At 44.1% G+C, this 26,217-nt stretch overlaps 1 protein-coding gene across 1 annotated transcript in view; it reads right to left on the bottom strand.

The window, feature by feature from the left end:
* The window catches only part of LOC132259267 (uncharacterized), a 63,949-nt gene that overhangs the window by 13,687 nt on the left and 24,045 nt on the right, over positions 1–26,217 (bottom strand). Inside the window, exons 9-14 of the mRNA XM_059756829.1 lie at positions 19,370–19,526; positions 18,951–18,969; positions 18,726–18,818; positions 17,592–18,635; positions 15,911–16,470; positions 12,058–12,257 (exon numbers count right to left, since the gene is read on the bottom strand). Coding sequence (XP_059612812.1) covers positions 12,058–12,257; positions 15,911–16,470; positions 17,592–18,635; positions 18,726–18,818; positions 18,951–18,969; positions 19,370–19,526 — 2,073 coding nt within the window. The remainder of the gene's footprint in view (positions 1–12,057; positions 12,258–15,910; positions 16,471–17,591; positions 18,636–18,725; positions 18,819–18,950; positions 18,970–19,369; positions 19,527–26,217) is intronic.

The raw sequence follows: 26,217 nt of genomic DNA, 5'->3' as shown, positions 1-26,217 counted from the left end.
GGTTGTGGGGAAAATGCGCGCGTAGCAGCTTTATGTGATTTCTGGGATTCATCATTGGGACGCATCACGAGGGACGCAGAGGAGCTGAGAAAGACACCTTCGGCATTGTGTTGTGTCAAAACGAATATTCATAAATTTGAATTTATATTCGTATTGAAAATATTTGACGTTATTAATGATGTACAAGATCATGTCAACGAATTATTAATATGATTGTTGTCGATTGCCTTTCATCTCCAAATGGGCTGGACTGCAGTCGAGTGTGCGCATCCTTTCTGCCCATGCGTTGAGTCATGCCGGAAACAGGACGTGGTTGCTAAACCGCATGGAGTGATAATAAAAAGGGTGAGTTTATGGCAAATTCGCGAGACGCACCAGCGCCAATAATTTATAGAGTCCAGACGCAGCTTCACCCAAAATGAAGTATAAATTTACTTTTATCGATTCCTGTTTTGACACTCTGTTAAGGCTGACAGTCCGAGGAATAGGCAGAAATTGGCGCCAAACCACAGAAACTCCTTAAACACAGAAAATCACGTGTCGCGCTTTCTTGTTGCACCGCCCTATCAAGTGCCGGCCATCGCGGCTCACGAAGAAGCCCAAAAGTCATCTATAAGCCGGTGAATGAGGAAAAATTAATATAAATATTTTGAGATGGAGTAAGATACATTTATCAGATATGAGCACAGCTTACCGGACTCCCGCTGTTATGACAAAGTGAAGAGCTGATGCGCTTAACCGGTGTTAATTCGTTAAAATTAACTCTGCGACATGTGACAATTTTTTAACATCATTGTCTTACAAATGTTTTCATCTTGCCTTCTTATGCCACTTGGAATGTCTTCTCTGGCCGCATAGGCAATAGGAGAGCCACGCTGCATGGGAGTTTATTGAGATCCTAGGGTGAATTAATCTGCAGTAATCCTCAGATTACACATGTCAAGGTGTCGACTTGGAGGCTTTGCCTTCGGACGCTGTGTGAAGAGGGTGTTTTCCAAGATGCGTCGGCAATTGATGGATACTTTCGGGCAGAAATTACCAGCGACTCTCCCGGTGGAAATTTGCTCCGCACTCACCAATTGTGTGCCATATAAACGGAAGCCCCGAGTCTTATTGTTGTCCAACTTATAACGCGGTAGTTAAGGAGTGAAGAGTCGGGGCCTATTAAATGGTCTGCCGACCATGCGGGGACCCTTGAAAGAGAACCATCAGCCGCGTATATTTCATCGGATGAAGAAGTCCGTCAGAGGAAAAAATGGGTTACCACCGCATTATTTCACGAGAGGAGAGAATATGCGCCCATTGTGCGAGCCACCTTTTTGAGGAAGGTATAAATTTTCGACATTTATGACATTACAGAATAGAACAAACTAATATTATCCAACTGCTGTGAAGCCTACATCTGAAAATTAGATGAAAAGGTTTCGGAGGTGGAGGAAGAGGAGGAAAAAAAAATGTGAAGAGTGGTGAGGCGGCTTCTTAAGGCTTGAAAGAGAGGAGCAGCAACCACAAGAAATAAATCTATTCGCTTTCCCATCATCAATGGCAATATATAATTTTTCCCTCGACGCCGAGGATGGCTCTCCCACTACTCACGGTGGAACCGAATAACTTACCAGACGGACAGCTTTAATTTGTTTCGCCATTATTTTATTAAATTTATGTTTGATTTAGTTCACATTTTTTTCACCCGGGAGAGCATGTGCGCGCCCTTAAGATGATCTCCTGCGCGCGGCGCGCAGGTATTGGTGATTATCACTGAGGCAGAGGAGAAATTTTTATAATACGTAAATTTTGATGGTTTCTTTTTGTCTCATCCTCCGCTTCTCAGGTCGTTTTCCAGGGCGCTCACCGCCTTTGGGTCATCTCACATTCATTTATACCACGTCTGTATATTATTTCATATTAACTGCTGGTCTATGAGTGAAGATTGTTGAGAACTCCTGCTGTGCTCCTGAATTGAACTAACCAACCTGGAGGCAACGAAAATAATATAATTTTTATTTTTGGCTCTTAAAACCGCGCATTCTCAGTTTATTTATCTTTTTTTACCTTCCAGCTTCTCTTTTTCCCGCTCATCTTTTATTTTGACGTTTTTCTCAATGCCTCCGCATCTGCCCCACCAAATTAAAACAGTCCCCCAGAATGAAATTCCCCACCATCGTGGATGTTTATGGTATGTATCATGGCAATTTGCATGAGAATTTGTTTGCTCTCCGGCCAGCCAATATGAAATATTCATCCTTAATGACAAGAAGCCAGAAACAATTTCATCTTTCGGAGAAATCCCTAATGGTTGCGCCCAGAAAACTTCCTGGGCTTCATTAATTTTGAGGGCTACTGCTGCAATTCGCAGTGCATCAACCCTCTTCTGCCTCCGTCAAGGGATGCACAGCGACAATTAATCACTCATGGCGATGCTGCAGTCCTGAGGATGAGTGTCTGAATTCCTTGTTCAAATATGTTGAAAATGTCTTGCGCTAATGATTGTGCATCGCAGCATGTGTTCCACTCTCTCTCTCGCCCTCGAAATGTGCTCCTTTTTCGCCCAAAATCTAATCCTCAGTAGCAAATTATCCTGGAAATGATTTCCCGGCGATCAAGTTATCAGGCAATCTCTCGGCATTCCAAGTGATCGACAAAAGGGCACCGAAAGAGCCCATCAGAAAATTCTTTCACGGGTGTTCCTGGCCATAAAATTCCATAGAGAAATTATTACAATAATTTATTCCAACAAGTGGCGCTTTCATTTATTATTTCTCCACTGGAGTGCCTGTCCAACAATGCGACGTCGAGAGGATGAAGATTCGATTCGGACCCTGGATTTTAAAGATGAATTTTATGGAAATTACACAAAAGTCGCTGGACATTACCATTGTGGGCACAACAGACAAATTCTCCTCACAAAGGAGTGAAATAAATTGTCGCCGCGCTGGTTGGAGAATAGATTTTTGACAATAATAATCCAATAAAGTGAGGCCAAAGGGGAGCCCAAGGAGGTATAGGATTTACATATGAAAAGACGACGTCTTTTGTCGTGGAGAAAAATAGGCAGAACAAACATTTCCATCGGCGCAGTGAGAAAACACAGAACATCAATAGCCCGATAAGTGACGAACCCGAGGGAGTCTCTCGCGAAAAAGGCCTCTGCTGAAATATCCGCCAAATTTAATTAATTGATTCTTTTTCACTTTACCTGTGGTTGGACGAGTGAGAAATTGCCGTGCGGTGCAAATTCTTGGCGAAAAGAGAAGAAATCTCACCACTTGGCAGAGACCATAAGTCACTACACAATGTCAGCTTGGCCCATTATCTGGCCAACACAATATTTGATGAATAACACAATGGCCACAAGATGAATGTGTCATAGATTTCACTTCTTTCATCTGCAGACTCTCAGTCGCTGCACTATTAACAGCCACTTTTGGGGTGTTTATGGGAAAATTGGCGGCTTTCGTGCCTTTATGCATGGCGTCAAAGAAGCTGCCGTGGATGTTTTGGGGGAAAAGCATCGGACAACGGTAGTGGAGAGCCTGGGAAAGTTCCATGGGCCTTTTGTGTGTGGAAGAAAAGAGATAAATCTGTGGTCGAGAGCTTGACAAATGCGCCCAGGGAAGATTCAAGTCATTTAACACTATTTGTCGTGTCAAAGTATTCGTTATTTCCTGGCTAAAATACCAGATGAAGATATTATTATTATTTTCGTAAAGGGTTAAATTCAGAGCCTTTCTTCACCACCTCGCCGACCAAGTGACTCTCGCTCGTGGCGATTATTCACGGTGATTATGGTGAAGGCAGAGACAAAGAGGAGAGATATTCAATCAATTAAGAAATCAGCTACTGTTGCAATGCAGCTCCTCTTGAAATAATTTATGCAAACAGAGTACCACTTTGCTCCAATTTGCAGTCACTTTTTCAAAGTAAGCGAAACGCCCATCCCTCCAGGTGGATTCCAGAGCCTGAGTGTTGAGGCCGCGACTGTGAAGAGGCCGAAAAGGGTTGAAGACGCGATCATCAGGCGAGAAATTGCATTTGCCCATCATCTTCGTCTGGTGTTTTGGGCCATTCCGAAAATTGGATTGCATCGCTCGTCGTTTACGAGCAAATTAAATTTCTATGAATGCTGTAATTAAAATATTAGCCACACGAATTGATTTTTTGGCTCACCATGAGTTATGACTGGCTGCCTATGTGCAAGAAGTTATTTAGCACCCAACAATAGAAGGCAATTTGGTGTTTTTTTTTTTAAACCTTTTTATGGTCGCATCGCACAGATTTTGTGCCATTCTATTTGCGTGCGGACTTTTCTCCGCTTCTTTTCTTTGTTTGGCGCGTTGTCAGATATTAATGTTTTGAGACATTTTTCTCGCAACAACCTCGCGATTCCCAGTAAAATGCTGTTGACATTTGTAATTTTGAAGGAGTAGCTATAAAATGCCACCACGGAGTATTAATAAAACAAGTGGCGCCGGTTTTGCCAATAAATCATCACGTACAGATTGTGAGAATCTGCGGCGAAATATGAATTTTATTTCCTGTCCCGGGCTCCCCATCAAGCCCATTTCTCATAATCCCAGCCCGCCAAATTGATGAGATTCCCATGATTATGGGGAAAATGACTATAAAATCGGACAATGGGACAAAAGACGTAGAAAACAAATATTTTTCCTCCTCGTGAAATCAATTCGATTTATAGCAATAATTTGGTTAATTCGTAAAACCACAGACTTTTGTGGCTTATTTCAGCCGTCAATTGGGGTGTAGTTAACATGTCAAATCTTAGCTAATCCACTATTTTACGATATGATCGCCGTGTGATGGTGGGAATTTCGAGTGTCTTCACACTCCAGCGTTGCTCCTTCGACTTATCTCAACGTGCCGATCTCTCTTATTTATTGCTGCCCAATGCTGGCCTCGTCCTTCCCTCGATTGGGGCATTTTCCAAGGATTTGTCACATCTCAATCACGCCGTTGTCGCTGAATTTCCCAACGGCCGCCGGACATTCTATAAATTTTTCTCAAGGAGGCCCTCCGTTGTGGCCCTTTGTTGTCCTTTCTATAAACTTTCTTTGTGGCTCTCTCTTCAAGCAGCAATCAGAAGAAAAATAACACTCATTGTGAATCGACTGGGCACAATGATGAAGACGATGGCCTGAAAGAGGTGTAAAAGAATGTTCATCTCCACAGACTCTATAAGATCCTCTGCCCCTCTCTTCACTCCCTTTTGCTGATGGAAGAATATAAATCACACATTATTCTTTCTGTATATTTCCACTAATTTTCTCCTTTATTCCACACTTCGTGGACCATATCAACAGTCATAAGTCAAATTCACCTATTCTCCAGGGCACCCATAATATCTGGAAATTGATATGAATAGATACTGAAGCGAAGAATCATAAAACACCGATAAATTTGTATTGTATTTGGGACTTTGGGGAGATGGAATAAATTCTTTGTGGCCCTCTTGTGACCGTGGCCATTGGGTCTCATAATGCAACAAATTGTGCTGATACATTCCTCATCGGCCCAAAAGGACGCGCTCAATAGGAGTTGAGGATTGATAAAAATGATGTCAGGTGGCTGTCCGATGGGACATCAATGGTCCGTGAAAAATTCACCGTCAAGTGGGTGTCTTTTCATCAAAAAAGCCTGCCGACAAGCCCAGAGGAATTCCATTCCCATCGCCGCAACAATGGCACAAATCTTCCCTCCTCGGCTACCAACTTGTCCTGCTGCCGCCCCGGCAAATTGGTCAGCTTATCGCCTACATTGAGACGCAGGCAAGTCGGCAACGTCATCGGGCAGCGCTGGTAATAATCATAATATGAAATGATGAAAACAATTAAATAAACATCTCAGCATTGGCACTCTTCTGCGAAAACTGACTGCTGATTGCGCTTTAATTATGAGAATTCAGCCCTCGGCACTTTCTAATGACTGATGCTTTTCTCCTCCGCCTGAAAATTTATTTGACACGCGGTAGGATCAGCACCGGGCGAGGCTTCATGTGAAAACGTGAAATTCACCTCTTCCACTTTTATAATGGAGCCAGAGTGCAACAATAAAAGTCTTCTCATCAGTGGCACTGGAGAATTTTTGCATATAGCTGCACACCATGGCTCAGCCCAGGTGCTCAAGGGACTCAGTAGAAGTAGTAAAAACCGCTGAAATTTATCTATTCTGACATATTTTTCAGAAGCAATTAGGATAAGTGCAAAATTCTGTGTTTTTCTTTCACATATTTCCGTAAAAAGCAAGTATTATAGCTAAAATGTGCTTAGATTTTAGCAGATTTTGAACACAAAAATTTCGTGCAAAATTTTAGTTAAATTTTCATCAATTGTCTTTATTTTTCCTGCCGTTTTCGCTTCATATTCTCAGATAGGAAACAGGAAGTCCAACATAGACGGTTTTCCTGTAGAGTATTTGCATGCCGTTATTTATATGAAAACATTAGCTTCTTAAATCTCAACTTTGAGATCTTAGCATTTTGTATAAAAGTCCAAAATAGAAATCTGCTTCTCTGAACATTTGAGCATCTGAAGCGGATCGCCCTGCAAATGGCATAAAGAAGAAATTTCATACCACGATGGCAATAAATAAATAAAGATTGCACTAAACTGAATTGCCCACGTTTTCTGTGGAGACTCTTGGGGATGGCCTGAACTGTGGTCTCGCCCGCAATTGTGGGGATTTCGCGAATGCCCCCAAGGGATTGTTTCCCATCTTTACATATTCAATATTGTTGCAAAATTTCTCTATTTGCGCTCTCAAAAGCACTCCACCCAGATTCGGCCGCCATTGGATGGGAATTGCATCCACCACCCGACTTAACCAATCATTATTCACGGTAAGCGGAGAGTGCGCGATCCACTTTTCCACTGGAAATTCCCACACAACCGGGGCACAAAATGATCCCTAATCGAAATTTGCGTACGCGTCGGCATCTCAGGTATGCCGGCTCTTCTCAGTCCCTCGCACTTTCCCACTGGTCTTCGGCCGTGCACGCCTGTTATTTGGGGATATGGGGGCGAAGATTGGCCCGAGATGATTTGGAGGAGCGATAAATTGACTCTGCATTCTTTGTATTTCGCGCCACCGCGGCAATTAAGGATCAGCGGGCAGCGCAAGTACTAACCTAGGCTTCAGCGCTTAGGTGCCATTATCTGTCTCGCGTGGTGCAGCCAGACGGACTTTCCCACAGGACGGGTATCTGTGTCGCAATCTGAGGCTGGCCTCCGTGTCCAGAGATTCCGGCGCGATTGCCGGTGTGAAACCCGAGATGCGTGAGTCAACTGAAAAACACACAGAGTGGACAGGAAGAGAATAATGTGTTAATTAATTTGATTTTTCTCTAGCATGGTGAGTGATTCCGATCGATTCTGACACACTCGCACACATCCTCACGTCGGTCCGGGACGATAAGAATCTCATCCCGGCAGGGCCTTTGCCAGAGGCCGCGGAGGGAGCACAAAAATCTCGTTGGGAGGTGCACAAGTGCGACAAATGGACGATCTCTCGGGGGATGGTCGATGGGATTTCGGTCGCTAATTGAGCCGAAGATCTCTCCATGTGAGAAACGCATCTCGTCCACTCCTCTGGGAACGATCTAAGAGGTGGTCTCGAGTGGCCAGAGTAAATATAGCTATCATGTACCATCCAATAGCCAATAATTAGTAACCTGAAACTTATCTCGGCTCTCACACGTTACAGCCATCACCTTCCAAGAGACATAAATATTCCTCAAGCAGAGCGCAAGAGAAAGATCTCTTTTAATAGTTTTGTCTCCGCGCTCGATGATTTACCCGAATCCGTTTCTGGCCGATTCCTCAGGAGGCAACGCGCGTGGCAATAAAATGTCACTCGGAGTAATGGCGGGTCAGGGAATTTGACTTTTGGGTGGGCCACACATCAGACTTTTATCGGCAGAAATATGGAAATGACGCCTTCATTCGGCGATCGTCGTGACGAGTGCGTGAAGATACCGGGAAGTGCCGTGGAAGATCCACTTTTGCAGGAAGTCGCTGTCAGCACCACGCAAATTCCTCCAAGGCGACTCTTTGATCTCTCAAGTCACTCCGGAGGAAATGTCTTGGGCGGCGGTATTAGTTTCTCGCATAGCGACTGTCTTCGGTATCAATTAGGCGCTGAGACCACGACTGGAGGTGTATTTTTTGTCAATCAATTTCTCATCATTCATGAAATATGCAACTGATTTTTTTCCGTCGATTCAACAGGTTAATCTATATTAGGAATAGAACTTCATTAGCCACACGCATAAATATATTTTTTTTATCGTTTTGATTTGGTATCTAAGATTGAGATTTTAGTGGGTCTGAGAAAAATTTAGGTTTCACTGGAAATACTGGAGACATAATATTTTATTTTGTTCTTACTTGGTGATATTTTAATCACCCAAGAAAGAACGTGAAAAAGTGCTTAAGAAGTGGAAGTGTTTCAATATTTGCAATATTATACTGTTTGGAAAGCCATTTTTAAACCAATTGATACATTTTTTTTTAATAAGAACTTAAATTTCTTTTAACTTATCCTGAAGAAAAATTCATCAAAGTAATTTTTTATGATTTGTGACTAATTAAAGCAAGACTTGGTAAGCAAATAACCTTCAAAACATCAATTCTCACAGCCAAAGTGGAAACACTTTTATTTATTAGCAGAAAATAAACAATTTCATTCAGTAAAGATCGCAGTTTTGGTTTTAGTCTCTAGAAGAGTTTAAGAAGTGTTTGGAAGTGTTAGGACGTGGTGTACAGATCTTAGCCATATTATTCTCCCTTGGTATAGTGTAGTGCCTAGACTTTTGATTGGGGTTAACTGGAAGTGCAAAAAAATCGACGTGGTTCCAATTCTGAAACTGCTTTCTCCGCATAAGTGCTAAAGCGTGCTCGCCCAGCAATAAAAGCTCACTTTACAGCACACGGCAAATTGGTGAATTTGTCCAAAAGCCAGGCAAGTAATTGGGTATCGGCGTGATGGTTGTCCCGGGCGATATCGGGAAATTAACAAACCATTAAATCAGCAGTAAAAATGTGAATTAAATTGATCATTTAACACCCCACTCAATCAATTATCGAGGCATTTTAATTGATTTCAGCAATGGAGGAATGCTGTCCTGCCACGCTGAAATCATGTTGAATTCTTCTCACCTCCAAAGAGACTCCCCAGCAAATTCCCTCTGTGTAATTTATTGCACCTTGCGTGAGGGCCCGAAAAAATTGAGATTTCAAAAGAGTCAATTTGGGATCGAACAGTCCAACCCTCGTTACTAATTTCTGATGTGTTTAACAGCATACTTAGAGATCGAGCCCGGCGATATCTCAAGGAAATATGAGTGGAAAAAAGTGTCTCGCTCAGAAATGTGTCGCCTCCTGATAAGTCGCAACTTATCTGGTGACTTATTCGCCCTCTTCTCACACCTTTTCTCAGATCCAGAGGCCTTCCCCTAATGGTCGGGGCGAGTGAATGGAATTCATGAATAAAACAGAGACGAAATCGAGGCAAATGGATTTTCGGATGTGTCCAGTCACAACAAGCGCGATCGCGGTCAGAAATGAGCCCGAAATAGTGGATAGAGGAGTGATAAGGGAGAGAGGCGACCGCACGGTCGCCCATATACCGTTGCGAGTCCCCGAGGAGGGCACCTCGAGATGCCCGGCCGGCGGGAGATTTACGAGATGTAATGGGCAGTTGTGGCTTATTTATTGATCCGTTTAGATGGTATTTATACATTGGGTGAGAGATAGATTTCGGGACGCTGGAGTGACACGCATTGCCTCACAAAAATTGGCGACGTGGGTGCCATGCAGGTGTTGAACCTACCAGTCAGTGAGCTCCAGAGACTCCGTCTCAAATTACATCCTCGCCAGATCTCGCGCCGAGTGTCTCTTTCCCCCCTCCGGGCTGGGGGGGAATCATCGCCACATGCGCTCCATAGGTTGAAGGGAATTTGTGGAGTTTGCCGCTCCGCTGATGGCATCAGTTCGCGAGGGGAGAACAACTTGAGGAATTGCCATAAATGTCATCATACAACGGCATGAAACAAGAAATACGCGATCTCTATGAAGCAATTTATATCCCGAGTGCGTCTTCTCTTTGTCAAAGAATTCCTTACATTGATCGCATTTTGGATGCGTTCTCGTGTACTTCTTCCTGCCTTCTTCCTCGTGCTTTTGCATATCTTTCGGACGCAGCATCGAAACTTGGGAGGAGGGCATTTTTTATGCCTCTCTCTCTCGCTCAGTGCCTTTCAGTTGTGCTGTTGTTTTCCATTCAAAAGTCACCGGGAAGGGGATTTTATTAATGAATTGAGTTATTTGACGGTCACCAGAGAGTCAATAAACGAAAGAGTCTTTAAAAGTTTGTGCAAAAATAAATTTTGGACGTTTCCTCGCCGCACACTTCGATGATTTTTCGGTGAGAAAATACTCAAAATTCTTTACCATTCCATAGATTCCCAAAAAAAAGGTGATCCAGGTGAAAAATCTACACTTTCATTACCACTTCAGCTCCCTCAGATTTATCTGTTATTTCTGATCTTCACATTTTCTTTTGCCGAGGCCTAAAAATCACCTGTCGTCCCTTTTGAGAAAGTGTTGGTGGAAAAAAATTCGATTGAGGTCAGAGTTATTACAGCAAAACTGCCCGCCTAAAAGACACCACAAAGAATCGCATGCAGAACTCCAGGATCGGCCATCAATTACGACAAATTTACCATCACTTTAACACTAATTTACGTACTTAGCAATCTTCTACAAAGTCTTCGAGAGCGCACGGCGAAATAGATAAGAAAACTGGCAGTGAAGAGTGATTCTCGAGAGCAGTTCCTCATCTTTCTCATCGCTCTGCTTTTGCGAGGCCGAAAAATATGTTATTTACAGCCGCATAACTCACAAAATGCTTAACCGTGGCGAAAATTCCACCACGAAGGGATATGGCGAAATGGTCAGCGTTGTTTGAAGGTTTCACCCGAACTGGCGAGAGATAAAATCCTCTTCATCATACAAATATGTGCACTTCATGCACAATAACCATCAACTGCAGTACCTTTTTAACTTATTATTATGTGCTCACAATTATACTGCAGAAATCCACTGAAATGTGTGATGTGTTCACGCATGCCATTCGCGGAAAATATCTCTTAAATTCCTCTCCGTCGCTCCGTTCGCAACTATTATACGGTAATTTGGATTTTACAACTTAACTTTCCGAGCAGAGCGCTTTGGCAGGGCTCTCGAGTGCCCTATGATGCGCCCTTTGCCGTGGAACACAACATTGCAGCCCGCTGAACGTCCTTTCCAATCACGCGAAGAAGTTGGATAATGAGGAATTCGGCTTGCCCTTTGGCTCCAGATGCTCAGGCGAACGGTAGCATCGGAAATGGTGAAAAACAAAGAGATCAGCTTGCTGCCCATCCACCTAAAGGCTATGCAAATTAGGGAGTTCCTTCGTTTGCATACCGCACGTTCCTCCGCCAACAACAGGTGGCCACACACTTCAGTCCTGCCGAAATGCACGCTCTCGTGATTTCCTCCTAAAACAATGCCCAGAAACCGCGGAGGAAATTCGTATCACTCTCGAATAAACCACATCTCGTAGGACTTCAACTAAAGACCTTTTTCTCGTCGGAATCGCGCAGCACTTTTTTCGCGCGCTCGCAGTGCACATACGAAATGAATCGCGCGATGCATGTATTGGGATTCTTAAATGGCTAAAATGCATATCGTGTGGTATCAAAAATATGCAAGTTGTGCCGCATGATTGCGCCGCCGCCACCAACGGACAGGTTTTGAATTATGGCATTCGTTTACTTCTTGTTTCAGTTCAACTCGGTCGGCACACGCTCGCGGGCACACGTCATTTCCCACGGATCCAAACATAATCAGCCAGAAAAGCGCACACCCGCACACCCAGTATGAAAAGTGCCCGAGCGGCCAGGCGCGAATCCGGCGCGGCGCGGCCTCTGCGCTGCCCCAGCGCGGCCCCCGCAGTCCCACCCTGGCCGATGTGTAGGGACGAACACGTCGTATTTATAACCTATGACCTAAACCATAAGCAACGAATAGCATCGAATGCAGCGCCTCGAGCGATACTGGATATTGCAGAGACGATACTCGGATGGCGAAACGCATCCAGAACAGCCATTCTGCGGCTGATCTCTTGGCGCGTAAAGTGAACTCTTGCCTCGGCGAAACTTTCTCAATTGGCCAATTTCTCTGCTTCGTCACATTCGCGGGCTGCGGAAGATGCGCCATCCAGGGATCAATGCTTGTGCATAACCTTTCTTATTATTTGTCTTCTGCGATGCCACCAGAGAGTGGAAAAAATGGGAAGGAACCGAGAAAGAGGTAAACGGTGAAATTGCCATTGGCCCGTGGAAATGCAGATGTAGGGGAGAGTGGGGCTCTCTCTCATAACGCAAACCCTTGCTCAGGATTAGCGCCAAATAATTACCCTCAATCTCTTTGTATATTAATTGAAGACAACTGAAATACAAAGGGGAAAATATTCTAGTCAATATCGATTTTAAGATTAAAAAAAAATACTCAAAAGTGCAATTTTAGCGGAAGTAAATCATAAAACATTGAATGAAAACGTAAATATTGAAGTTTTCAGCTAATTTTCGGTTGATTTTCAAAGTATTAGAACTAAAATTTGGTTGAATATAACTGATTTGAAGAATCCTGAGTAGTTTAAATGATTTTTCATGGAAATTGTGGAAATTTCAGGAAGTGATGCACAGATTTTAGCCATATTATCAATCCTCTTGATGGTTTTTCTTTCGAATTTTGACCAATTGCTCGATGCGTCCGTAATTCAAGGCGTTCGGATGCTAGAAACGTTTTCCTCTGAATATGATTTTTACGATGTGTGATATTTTTTTCAGGACCGCTGGAAAAAGAAGTTATAAAGTGATTAAGAGAACAGATGCCAGGGTGGCGAGTATTCCTCAAGTTCTGTAATAATTTTATGATTTTGTTGGCGCTACCAGAAGGTCTCAGTAATTGGATCTAATGATCATTAGTTGAGGGCAACAGATGAGCAATATAATTCACGTGGAATTAATACAGATGCCCCAGAGTGTTTGTAAATAAATGATATTGTAGCGCTAATTGGACAAATAATGGATTACATGGAGAGCAATTGCGGAAGGCACACAATGGCCTGAGCTCTTTGTGACTCTCCCCGGATAAGACGGTGAAGAAGGTGAATGATGATATCGATTGATAAGGCGCGCATTTCGAAGAACGACCGCCTAATAAAGCAATCAAATATTGACGCATGTACCGCAGCAACGTTTTTGTTGCTCGCTCTCGTGGCCACACACAAAAGGCGATGGGCAATTTCCAAGAATGGGAAAAGATGTTTCCCCTTATCAAAATGCTAATAAATGTATTTTATTGTAAATTCCTGGGCTCAGCAGAGGCGGCGGAGAGGAATAGGAAATACTATCGCACTTCACGCCTCTCTATCCACAATTCCAGTAACAGCAAATACCAGGAAAAAAGATACAAACATCAAATACGGAGATGCTAAATCACGATGAAAAGGATTTTATATGCGATGCCTTTGGCTCGTCACAACAAAAGGGACAATCATCGTGTCTTGAGTTCTGGGAATGCTGCCGTTTCAGCACATCTGCAGCTCGCCTTTTGACCATTTTCGAGACGCACTGATTTCTTTATGATTTCACCCATAATCCGTCCTCAATAATGTATCGCATATAAAAGTGGGTATAAATGGAGCATTTCTAGGTGCAATCAGGCGGAGGAAATGGTGAATAAAATGAGTGTGTCTTCAGTGGAAGAGGTCTTCGGACCCCTGTGTTTAAGGCGGAGATTGATATTCTCCGGGCTTTTGAGGATCGCCACTCGATCTATGGCGTTGCTATATAATTAACAAAAATGCAGTTAATATTGGAATCACAATGTTGTGCTGCCTCCGAACCGTTCAGCCGTCCAAATGGTCAACATGAGGGCTACTGATGAAAATTTTCTCTCCACTCAATTCCAATTTTCAACTCATTTTTTATTCATCAATGCGCCGAGGCAAAAACAGGGCTGATCTGGGGCTAGATAGTGAGGAAGATCACTCGGAAATAATAACACAGTTGCACCTTCTGACCTCACTCTCTCCTCGGCCCGGCCGTGGGATCATCTCATGTCTATTTTTCATAGAGTACCGCCTAATTGGGGGTTACTTTGGCAGCTTGTGCCAAAAACGGAGGCAAGTCGCCCGGACAATGTAGAGGAGCAGACACATTTTATCTGCACTGCACCGGGGGAGTATCTCGGGCCTCCGCGCCTCTCGTTGTCTCTGTGAAGGCGCCGGCGGGCTTATTATGATTATTTTTTCCTCAACATCTCCCCCCCTGGCATTCGACATAAATAATTGGTGAGATGTTGGCCGAAAGGGCGTCCTGACCCCGCCCAGGGTGCCTCGGGAAGAGAGATCATACTTTGGGACGTTTAACTAATCATTTTTTCTCCGGTATCACCGAGTAGCGCACTTCTCTGGCCGCAGCTCCCGCCGACACCCGTTCATTAGCCCATCGAAGAAATTATACACACCGCAGAGCCCGACGGAGATCAGGAAGATCTCTGGACATCCTCCCCTGCATCCTTGGCCGGTGCATTCTCACCGCCACACTGAAGAGGGGCCGAGGAATGAATAATTAACGTAAAACGTTCGCGGAATTTTGATAAAATTCTCTACGGGAAAATCTTCCCATCGATCCGCGAGATATCAATCAAAATAATTGTTGTGGTTTTGGCAGTGCCCTAATGGATGATAACTTCTGCAGATTCTGCGCACAGATTTGTTTGATGGGAAGAATTCAATCCATATATCATCGTTGATTGCATCTGTTGCTCAATCAGAGACAATTATCGTTAAGATGCCTGAACAACCCCAAAACCAGAGCGCGCGCATTCACTGCACGAACATTGCAATCTCGCGCCAATTTTCTCTATGACGAGCAGTTATGCAAGGCATTCACACAACGTCGTGTTAGCGGAAAAGCGGAGCTTTTGCAGTGGAAAATTTTAAATTTCCGTTCCATGTATAGAGATTCCACCCCGCAAATTCTGGTCCAGCGTTATCGAGCACACGGCCAAGGGGGAAATAATACAGTCAGAAGAGGTGTACAGCTCAGTGGAAGTGTTGGGAAGTTGAAATGTTCAAAAATTTACAATATTTCTTTTCTTAGTCTTTCTTTTGCTGACAAATTGTCTTGATTCTTTGGATTCCTTTTGATTCTTACTCAGAAATAATCATATTAATCATTTTCTAGGTTATGTAACGAATCAAGGACAGATTTAGTGAATAATTCGCATTTTAACACATAAAATCTTATGCTCAAGTAGGGGAAATCGCAAGTAATGGGCAAGATTTAGCATTTGAATGCAATAAACATTGTTATTCTACACATTTGACACCAAAAAATATTACTAATTGTGCTACGATCAAACATAACCTCAAAAATACTTATTTGGGTTTAGAAAATATTGATTTTTAAAACTTTCTGGACGATTTTGACATTGAAATAGCAATTTTGAGTTCATTGACAAATTATAACAAATGTTTTGTGATGAAGAAAACTTTTAAACAGTGACTTTAAATATATTTTAGAGCTATTTTGAGGTTATGGTTGGAAAATATGTCAAAAAATCATTTTTCCCGGGATTCTGGCAAAAATATCGGATGGAAACTTAAGAGATTCACTGCAATTTGTGAATCAATGTGGAAACAATCTAAGAATTTGTAGTACTGGAAGTGTTAGAAAGTGGTGTACAGATTGAAGGCATAATGTCCTCCCCTTGCACGCGGCGATACCCTCCTTTTCCCACCCATCAAAGGGCCTGGGAATGTTTTAATGATTCCCCAATACCTGAGAAATGGGAACAGGGCAGACATTGTCCAATTCGCGTGATTGATAGTGGAGTGTGATTTGGAGGGATTTGGCGTTGGACGCACAGGAAATTAATCTCAATTTGCGAATTAAAGGCGGATTGACAAGATAATGCCCTTCCACAGTCAATTCTTCTGTGGCAATTTTAGCCAAATAGTCACGTTGCAGTGATGCTGTGACCATTGATTGACGTTTTCGCCTCGGACACTTTCCGGGATTGCCAATTATTTCTGCAAGTCGCTCTTTTTGCCATCTCCGGTCGCATCTCTGCAATTTTCTCCGTCTGGCTGGCGAGAGATTAGAGATTTTTGGGCGCTGAGGAGTGTGTGACTTGAGGACAAAGACTTGGGCTATCTCCGGGCATTCTGCCGATCTACATCTTTGATTGGTTAATTGTGCGTGAGTCTCGAGGTGCTTACTCAGCACTTCTCGACTCCCCCTCGATGGCAGGTGCCTGATGAGATGTGATGAGTTGATGGGCGCGATAACGCCCCGTTGGACCAATATCAGTACATCTCTGGCCCTCTCTGAGTGGAAGCCTTCTGCAGAGCCGCACTAATTAAAAGTACAACTCCCGCTGCGAAAGCTCGCGCCGAAGCTCTGCGTTCTAAGCCACAGATGTCGCCACGGGGCGCGCCCAAGAACGGTTTCGCGGGGTTTTGTGTGTGCCATGTGGAGCCACTCCACTGAAGTGCACGCGATAAGGTGGATAAATACTGCACTTCCGTCCTCGGGGCTCATCCAGCCAGCGATCAATAGCGCTGACAAAGAGAATCCCGAGACTCGCCTTGTGAGGCTCTCTGAAGTGTCACACCGCGTGCAGAAATTGTGTGGCATTTATTGGCAATATTGGGTCATTGAGTGGCGATAAAGACGTTGCGATATCAAGAACTGGAAAGGGGCAAACATCAAAGGAATCTGATAGAGTGGAGCGACTTTTACAGTAGTCCATCGTGCGATAAGGCACAAGTACCCGATCGATATCCCTCAATTACTTACAATTCGCTAGCAGGGCCAATTGACTCTTCTGCTGCGTTATTAATAGGAAATTACGCGACAAAATGCCATTGTGTCGAGTTGCGGGATTACATCGAGGGATTACGGACATAAATCACAACGTCGAGTAGCAATGAAGACACATCCGGACGTGAATTGGTGTCAAACTACTGAGGAAAGTGCAAGGGAATTACATGAGCCAATTAACCCTCGTCAGTGTTTCACTAAACTGCCAAAATATTTTCAGCAACTCATTAGAAGATAAGATACGACAGCTGCAATGATTCATTCCATAGAACACACGTAAAATTTACTAGAATTGTGAATCACGGATCTTTTCGAGGATTTGTTAGCAAATAACATCAATTCAACTAATTTTCAACTTACCTTGAGTGTTTGATGAAAATTTTCCGTGGAACTGGCGAGAGTTAAAAGCCATACACTATAATATTGACATCAATATGATAACTGACGGTTTTATTTAATTCATCTACAGCAACAATTATAGTTATATACACTAAAGTATAATTACATCCATTAAATTAGCTAACGAGTACATGAGATCAGGAAAAAATACTCTTTGCCATCGTGTCTTTGTCTTCAGTGGTTCAGTCTAGGGGCAAATCATTGGCAATTAGGGATTCTTTGGTTTCTCAGGACGCCTATCTCTTCATGATGTCCTCAATGCTGAAGCCGAGGGACTTCTTCGGCGCCTCAGACTTCACCTCTGTCTTCTGCGAGAGGTCCAGAATGGGCGCCGATACGGGCATCAGAGGCCTGGACATGGTGTGGCTCTGCATGTGCGTCTTGAGATTGGCCCTTTGGTTGAAGCTCTTGCTGCAGATGGGGCACTTGTGCGGCGACTCCTCCAGGTGCGTGATCTTGTGCACGGCCAGCGTGCGTGACTGGCAGAAGCCCTTGCCGCAGTCGCTGCACTTGAAGGGCTTCTCCTTGGAGTGGATGTACCGGTGGTCGCGCAGGTGGTCCTGCCTGCGGAACGCCTTGCCGCACTGGTCGCAGGAGTAGGGCCGCTCGTCCGTGTGCGTCCGCACGTGGATCAGCAGATTGTAGGACTTGGTGAACTCGCGCTTGCAGAACTCGCAGATGTGCTGCTTCTTGGGCCGCGTGCCCGCCGCCCCGGCCACCTTCATGGGGCCCAGGCCCCCGGGCCGACCTGTCGCGTGCAGGCGCTGCATGTCGGCCACGGTGTAGGCAGGCCGGTGGAAGTGGTGGTGCTGCTGGTACAGGGCGGCATTGCGAATCCACTGGTTCATGAAGACGGCGTGATGGGCTGGGTTGGGGTGGAGCGGGGCCGAGGGGTAGGCCAGGGTGGGCGGGTAGGGCGGCTGCTGGTGGGCAGCCGCAGCCGCGGCCTGCATGTGCGCCTGCGCCAGCCACAGTTTGTGCTGCTGCTGCTCCTGCAGGCTGCTGGGGACTTGTTGATTGTACAGGGCATGCGGGGGCGGACTCTGGTAGCTGGGAGCGAGGGCGTGATGAGCTGGGAGCTGGTATGGCCGCGTCACTCTCGGCTGCAATCTCTGGCAATCGTAGTCGGGTCGCTCGCACTTGGCAGGAACCAGGACTGGCGCTGGCGGCGGCGGTGGCGGCGGAGGGACCTCCTCTGTGGGGGTGTGTGGTGGGGTCAGCATCGGGGAGACGCTCGACACGCGCTCCTCTTTTACAGACTCAGCCGAATCCGCAGGGAAGTCTGAACAAAAACCGAGGCTTTAGTACTCCGACCTCTAAATAACCGCCCAACAACCCCTCCATAACTGTCTTCTTAAATCTCTTCAATTACCTGGATCTCGAGTCTGCAACTCCTCTAAACTGATTTCGCTGCACGATGACGCTGCCGAGATGGACATGGCGCGGTATCCAAAGAATTGCGAGTCTCACTGGACGAATTTCACTTCTCAAACACTGACTTTCTTGCTCTCTTCTTGTTTATCTCAACGGCCTTTTACTCTTGCCGAAACTCTTTTTTTTTCCTTGCATACAACAAAAAACACTGCCCGAATCTCACTTGTGTTCTCCTCCTCAAACTGTCCGGATCATTTTTCTTCCATCTCTCAATATAAATCGCTGAAAAAGTGCGGAGAAAAGACACACGCAGAAGAGTGGAAGGAAGGAAAGTGCGCAAAGTGGAGAGCCCGAGCAAACGCGCTCCTCTAACGGCTAATTGTCGAGACAAACTGACTTGCTACTATCACACCCGACTACTTCCAGGGAAGTAACTTCTGTGAGTTGTGAAAAGCCGTGCGACTGAGTGGGGAGAACTCACCGCCTACCGACTAACCCAGCTTATACTAGGATTGGACGGTCTGTCGATGTGAACTCTGGCATTATGTAATTATCTCTATGGTGATAGCGCAGCAGCAGGCAGAAGGCCCCTCGCCAGAAGGGCCCGTGGGAGCGACAGGGACGCCCTGCGCTCTTTCACACCCATTGCGACCGCCACGGCAGCTCGGCTGCTGCTCCGTCGCAGTGCCGAGCCTGAGCGGGAAAGAGAGGCCACGCTCGCATTCCCGCTCCGGCTGAAGGTGAGTCCTTTATGACGGGTGAGGCAGCTCGAGGACGAATTCCAAGGAGAGATTCGTCACTGCAGGCAAGCATTTGGACGGCAAGAGCGGGGCTCAGCGCTCAAATTGATTGTATTCTCGCCTCATCATTTCATTGTTGGTATTTTGGGAAGTTTTTGTTATTTATTTTGACGATAAATATAAGGGAAAGAAGAGAGAAGAATAAAAGGCTCTCAAGAGTGGCTCGGCAATGTGATTTTATAATACAGCCAGGTATTTATTTGACAAGGAACTCGTGTAAATTATAATACAAAAAGAGCAAATGCACACGGAAAGTGTGAATTAGTAATTAAATGACGAGATAATCAACACACGCACGGTGATTAGGACCCTTAAAATTTGCAATTATTCCTTTTAATTAATGATTTCTTTATTAATTCATAAATACCTCTAGTTGTGTTAGAATATTTCGATGGATTTTATTGAATTTTCTCACAAAATTCTCAATATTCATTCATGTTAAATAATGGTTCTATGAAATTAAGTTTTAAGACCAAAAAATGAAATTTTAAACATTGTATTTTTGATTTTCCGTTCTGAAATAGAAAGCAATAATAATGCAGTTCAACTGTAATCAGAATTGCTGGCAGAGAAATTGATTTATAGGCTTCGAACTGGAGGCAATCGATAGTGACTCCAATTGGCATCTCTGGGCAGAGCGTCTTAGTGGGAGCCTTCCACTGGATGATCAATAAGACATCCACGCCAGAGAGGATCATCTATTTGGCTGGGATTGGCAAGAAGCGCTGAGGCAGGTGTGATTTGGGCTCCCTTTTATTTACCATCCTCACCTTTTCACCTCCATCTTATCTGGCCAACACTTGCGCCTCTGCAGGCTGCATTCAGCTATTTAATTGTTGCAATATATCTCTGTGTGGCTGTCTCGGGAACACACCTCACCGCCCCACGGGGGAGTTTTGCAATTGACTCTAATGCCACAAAATCTGCGGGTGCCCACGAAATCCCGAATGGCACAGTAGGAGATTCTGCACACCGGTCAGAAGTAAATCAACATGAGGCTACTGGACGTTTGTAATTTCCCCGCATTCACTTGGCCGATGGCTCAAGGCACCTCTTGTTGGCCTGGGTGGAAAGTTTGGGCCCCGTGGGCTTCAGCATTGACGCGGCGCGCTCAGATTTTGTCGCAATCGATTTTTTGAGGGAGTGAATTCCCGCGCGCGGGCTCCGAAAAAGAAGTGTACAAGCACACGATTTCCCTCCCCCAGGAGAAGATCACAAGGCGCCGCCACTTGTTTGCCATGTCATGTTCCAACGGCAACAACAGCCGCACAGATAATTTTATTATTGTTTCTGTCATATTCTGTCGCGGCAATTATTATATTTGATGGTGGCTGGGTGTGGTGACCCATTCTTGATTGATGTGCGGGCGATCGCGCCACGACACTTTTTACCATCTAACCACCTTCCAGTGACACCTCTTTCTCATCAACACCCAACACAATGGGCGACCGTGAAAGGTCTCTCCTTTAGACACGACCGTATCGCGCCCAAAATCTCCGCGAGGGCCCAATTGCGGAGACAAGAGATTGTATCGCGGGTCTTTGAATGGGATTTGCCCATATTGGCGACACGAAGATATTTCATTTCGACATCAAATCGGAGAGATTGCTGGCTGGTGAATAATTTTGCCATTTTTGATCATTTCACGCAAATGTCACCGCAACTCGCGTTGGTCTGATGAACTTGGGCGATATTCGATAGATTTAGCGCGTTGCGAGATCGAGTCACACTTTTGCAACAGCTTCCCAACAAGTCCCAGAGACCCACGAAATCAGAACCCAATTGTGGGGAATTCTCCCAAGAAGATTCAAATCAAGGGGTAGATATTATGGTCAGAAGCAGTGTGCAGTTCAGTCGAAGTATTTGGAAGGGCTTTAATATTTTCAATGTGGTTCATTCAAAAGTTACAGCTAAATAACCAAAAAATCATTCTGTTGAAGAATGCATTCTTTCAATAATAAACTCATGTTAATTACGTAGAGATTTATCATAACCTCTAAAATACTGTTTCAGAATTCAAAGTTCTCTATTTTAAGATCTGTTTGATTGATATTCTACTCTAAAATAGAGAAGATTCAGCTCATTGTTGATTTATAACAGAATTATATTTCCCAGTGCTTCCTTTCAAAGCATATGAATAAGATTCTTTCAAGAATTCTTTTAGATATTTCAAGGTAATTTTAAGGTTATGATTCAAAGTGTATCCAAAAGAACGATTAAAAATTGAATCACATTCAAATATCCACTGGAAACTTCCAATATTTCTAAAATACTGCTTCCCTGTTAGTTTTCAGGGTCATAGAAGTAAGAATAGCGTCCTTTTAGGTCAAGGACTTCTAAATTTGAGGTTATGGCACTTTAGGTGATTGGAAAAATCTATAAAGTTCCGAAAAAGGTGGAGAAATGAAGGAAAATGCATATTTTAAGCGCTGCTAGAATTCTGGAAGTGACAGGAAGTGTTGTACACAGTTTAGCCGTATTATCTCCCCCTTGATTGAAACAAATGCGAAAGCATTTTAATCTGTAATCCAATATCTCATTGAGAGTGTGTGCACGTGATTTTTGGTACATACGTGAAGACGATTCGCCCCTGCCAATAAATCAAATAGCTCAGCTCGGCTCAGGTGACAAAAGGCGAAGACTTTCGATGAATCCATTTGAGTCGAGAATAAATAATCAAATATCGATTTCCGCCAATTAAATATGATTGATTCGATGTCAGAGCGAGTGACTCTTCCATGTGGTGTGACAGGCCGCGTGAAAAGTGGAGCGATAGCGAAGACATACCAATACACAACATTATCATCCGCGGAGCACTCGCTACCGAAGAAGCCAATCAATACTATCGATAACAGGCCTTTTTATTTCCAGCCGATGCCATCGCGACAAGCATTCCTGCTTCAATCACTCACACACACTGGACCCTCGTGATTGTTTGGACAGATGGACGTTTTTTGGGCGGATGACAGGGATGGTGGCCACATGTGGGCAGCCAGGAGAGCTGGACTTAAGGTGGAAAATTCCCGGGAACACTTGCATATGTCGAACGGGGATTAGGGTGAATTCCTCCCCTTTCCACTTGCCAGAAATTAAATTGTTGACTATTCCAAAGTGTGTTCTCAGTTCCGTCTTTGCCACCTCTCTTTGCCTCCTTCCTCACGGTTTCCCTTGACACTTTCGTCAACATTTGCACACTGTTTGAGTGAGTTATTGTGTACAAGTTGATATGACAAATAATTTTGACACTCATAATAATCATATATGACTACTTTATACCTTCTGATAAGCTTTTGTCGGCAATTGGGTGGCATGAAGTGCCCCGTGGAAGTCTTTCATCTTCCGCCGCCCTGCACGCTATCGCCGCACATATTTCCAACTTTGCCATTGATATCAATCACACAGTCTTCCCATATTTACACTTCTTGTCCCGCGTGCAGCACTAAATTACATTGCGGCTCTTTGTCCCTTCGCGCAGGGGTGAGTCTTTTCGCAATAAATCCTTCATTTTCCGCCCGGCTTTTCCTCACCGCGTCCAAGAATCATGTCGTCAATTGGCAGATTGACTTCCTCGCTTTTGAGGCTGAAAAGCGCGATGAGATTGTAATCAGTGTGCAAAAGGTGTGCTCGAATTCCTTTTCTCCTAGTTCATTGTTGATGGGAATGTGTAATGGTACAATTGCGGTTTTTATTGCCAATATACCACACCTTATCTAATCGCTTTACCGAAGTTTCGCCTTGCGACAGAAAAATGGGGGTATGTTTCGAGTACTGAAACAGCCGCCGTATTGGATGGAATGCGCTGCCCATCTTCCCATAGACAATCACAATTACTACAGCAGGACTTTGAGAGTCAAAGTCGAGAGAAATGCGATTGACAGAGACTGAATTTGGAAGGTGAAGTTTATGCTCTGCAACGGACGCTCCTTATTTAACAAATCTCTGTTTATTCTTGCTGGAAGAAAACATCCAACCATCATATTTTTACGTGTTGCTCTGAAGAGCAGGAAATGCTTTGCAAATATTGAGGAACATTTTGAGAATTTTTCTCTTCAAATAACAGTAAAAAGTGCTGGAAGAATTCCTCACCCTTTCGCTTAATGAGACCCATTTCAATATATATATTACCTTTCCGACTAACTACTCAAGGACTTCCTCAACCCGTTTTTGCCTCAAATGCAATCCTTTTACTTTTAACAACACTCTCCGACTGTTGAGCGGAACCTTTTATGCCTTGTTTATTGCCTCCGTGATTGATATGGGCTGAAAAGTGGGTTGGAAAAAGAGGGTGGACTTAAACATGTTCGCTATAATTGCATTTTATTGACACGAAAATTGATATTTTATCTCATGAATCTCTGTGTCTCAAGATTGCTCACATCTGCTCCCTTCTGGGATGACTTGAGAGCATAGTTTGCATGCCATATCACCCTTTTTCTGCCTAACAGTAAAAGTGACATAAAGTCATTTGACCCTCCGTTACCCTTTTGCATGCAACTGTGTCACCTTCATGGCTTCACGAGAGCCAACAAATGAGACTCCATGAGGAGTTCCACCTTGAAACTGTACTTTGCCAATTTTGCTCTCATTTTCCAGGGAACTTCCTCACCCCTTCATTACAGTAGGCTTATGGCTGATGTTTGCAAACTAATCACGGCTTGAGCAGCGGGGGTGCAATAATTGTAAAATTATCCCATATCAGGAGAAGTGACCTGATTTCGGCCCTTCCGATGACCCTTTGGAGTGTCTTGACCCTTCGTCTGAGTGACCAGTAGCTCTGAAAGAGTCTTTTCTGTCCAGGATTTGCCATTCTCACGATTGAGTCAAATGGCGGCAATAAATTACTGGGAAATGTATCCCAAAACATCCCTCAGCTTCTGATGAGAGACTTGGCAATAATTTATTGCAATGCAGAGGTTTTGGACACTTTTTTGCCAGCATCTCCGTCTCCTCTTTCACATGGTCGTTTTGCCACCCAGAAAGACACTTTTTCCATGTTTGTGTGAGAAGTTGTCGGACATTTTTGTCAACCTGCCAAATGTGGCACCCACTTTTGGTCGCTCTCTCGGGCACACAACATGCCTCCATCATCGCCCCGGGGAAATGTGAAACGCGATCTTCGCCAGAGCGACGATAATGGGAGTCTTTGGGAAAGGGTGCTAAAATCTTGAGCGATTTTCCCAAAAAGTCACTCTCAAGAGTCCTCTCGGGACGATCTCAATGTTCTCAATTGCACGCTGTGGCACAAAGGGAGACAAGAGATCCTTAAGTGATGCGATAAGGAGGCGCATTCGTCTTTGTGAATTATTGTACAGAACTGACAAACTCCAGAGATAAAGTGACACCGTTCGAGTCACTGAAGTGGCTACTTCTTACCCTCTTTTTTTCTGGAATCCGAAGCCACTCCAGTAAACTTTCTCACAATAAACCACCAGACAGACTCTCGATTTTCCTGACATGATTACGAGACTCCTAAATTACCAGCGCTGCTCGGCATATTTTCCATTTCAGATAAATAAACGATTAATAATTAATATGCTCAAGTCACTCTCTGCGCATTTCCCACAGATTCTCCCCCATTTGGTGCTGCACAAGCAAATTGCTCATGGCTAATCTTTATGTAGAAATTTCCCAATACTCATAACTTCACGAGAAATTGCCCATGAAAGTGTTGACAAGAGTCTGGGTGGAATGTTTTCAGAAAATACCATCTAATTGGAGTATTTAGAGCAGAAAAGCAGAGGTCAGTTGCACTCTCTTCTCCCCGAGATAGTTAATTTATGATGACACCCAACATGATTTTCTGAGACGAGAAACCTGAGACAGTCGATTTCACTTTGCAATCTCTGGCAGAGAAAGGGAACTCCTTGGCGCATGATACAGATATCTCGCCAGTCGAGTGTCAAAATTCATCCCGAGAATAGAGGCTGAAGCGATGAAAGAAGTTTGGAATTCGTCGAGACCCTCGACCGATAATTGATTGGAGGAGCTTTTCTCTCTCTCTCGTCAATCTGGGTGTGCAGCTCAACAAAGCCCGTGAGTATTTTGTAATATTCAATTGAATGTTGCCATGATTTATAACCTTCCACGAAATATTTGACCCGAGGAACGGTTTTTCTGTGTCGCTCAGTGTCTGAGGAACAAACCTTTCTTCTCCAATTGTTGCAATCGACACGTCTCTTTTATATATCACACTTTATTGTGTTAGAATTTGTCGCTATCGTGAGTAATTTTTCTGTTTCTCAGCTTCAGCTGATCTCGCTGAGTTTCAGAGCTGAGCATTGCTTTTTTGACTGAACAAATCGAAAATTAGTTTAGGACACCTAAGAAATTTAGGCCAAATTTCCTTTTGTGCTAAAAATTCGGAGACACTCGCCAGAAGTTAAAAAATTACCAGAATTTATCGATCTTCTAGTTCGAGGCCGAGATATCGAAAAATGCAGAGAGACATTCATATATGAACAGCAAAAATTAAATTAGAACACTCTATTTTGCTCTAAACCCATGTTTAACCCTAATATTTACTGGAATAATCACATTAAGTCACAAATTTGGAATGTCTAGAAGACATTTACATCATAACGCGCCTTGATTTGGACTTGTCAACTTGCTTTTGGTGTGATGGATCCGTTTCGACCGCGTAACCGTGGCTCAAATCCTGTTCACAGGCTTTTTATGAAGTGTAGAATAGGG

The sequence above is a fragment of the Phlebotomus argentipes genome, unplaced genomic scaffold, assembly GCF_947086385.1.
Source record: "Phlebotomus argentipes unplaced genomic scaffold, Phlebotomus argentipes genome assembly scaffold_18, whole genome shotgun sequence".
Lineage (NCBI taxonomy): Eukaryota > Metazoa > Arthropoda > Insecta > Diptera > Psychodidae > Phlebotomus > Phlebotomus argentipes.
This window is presented reverse-complemented; position numbering and strand designations above follow the sequence as displayed.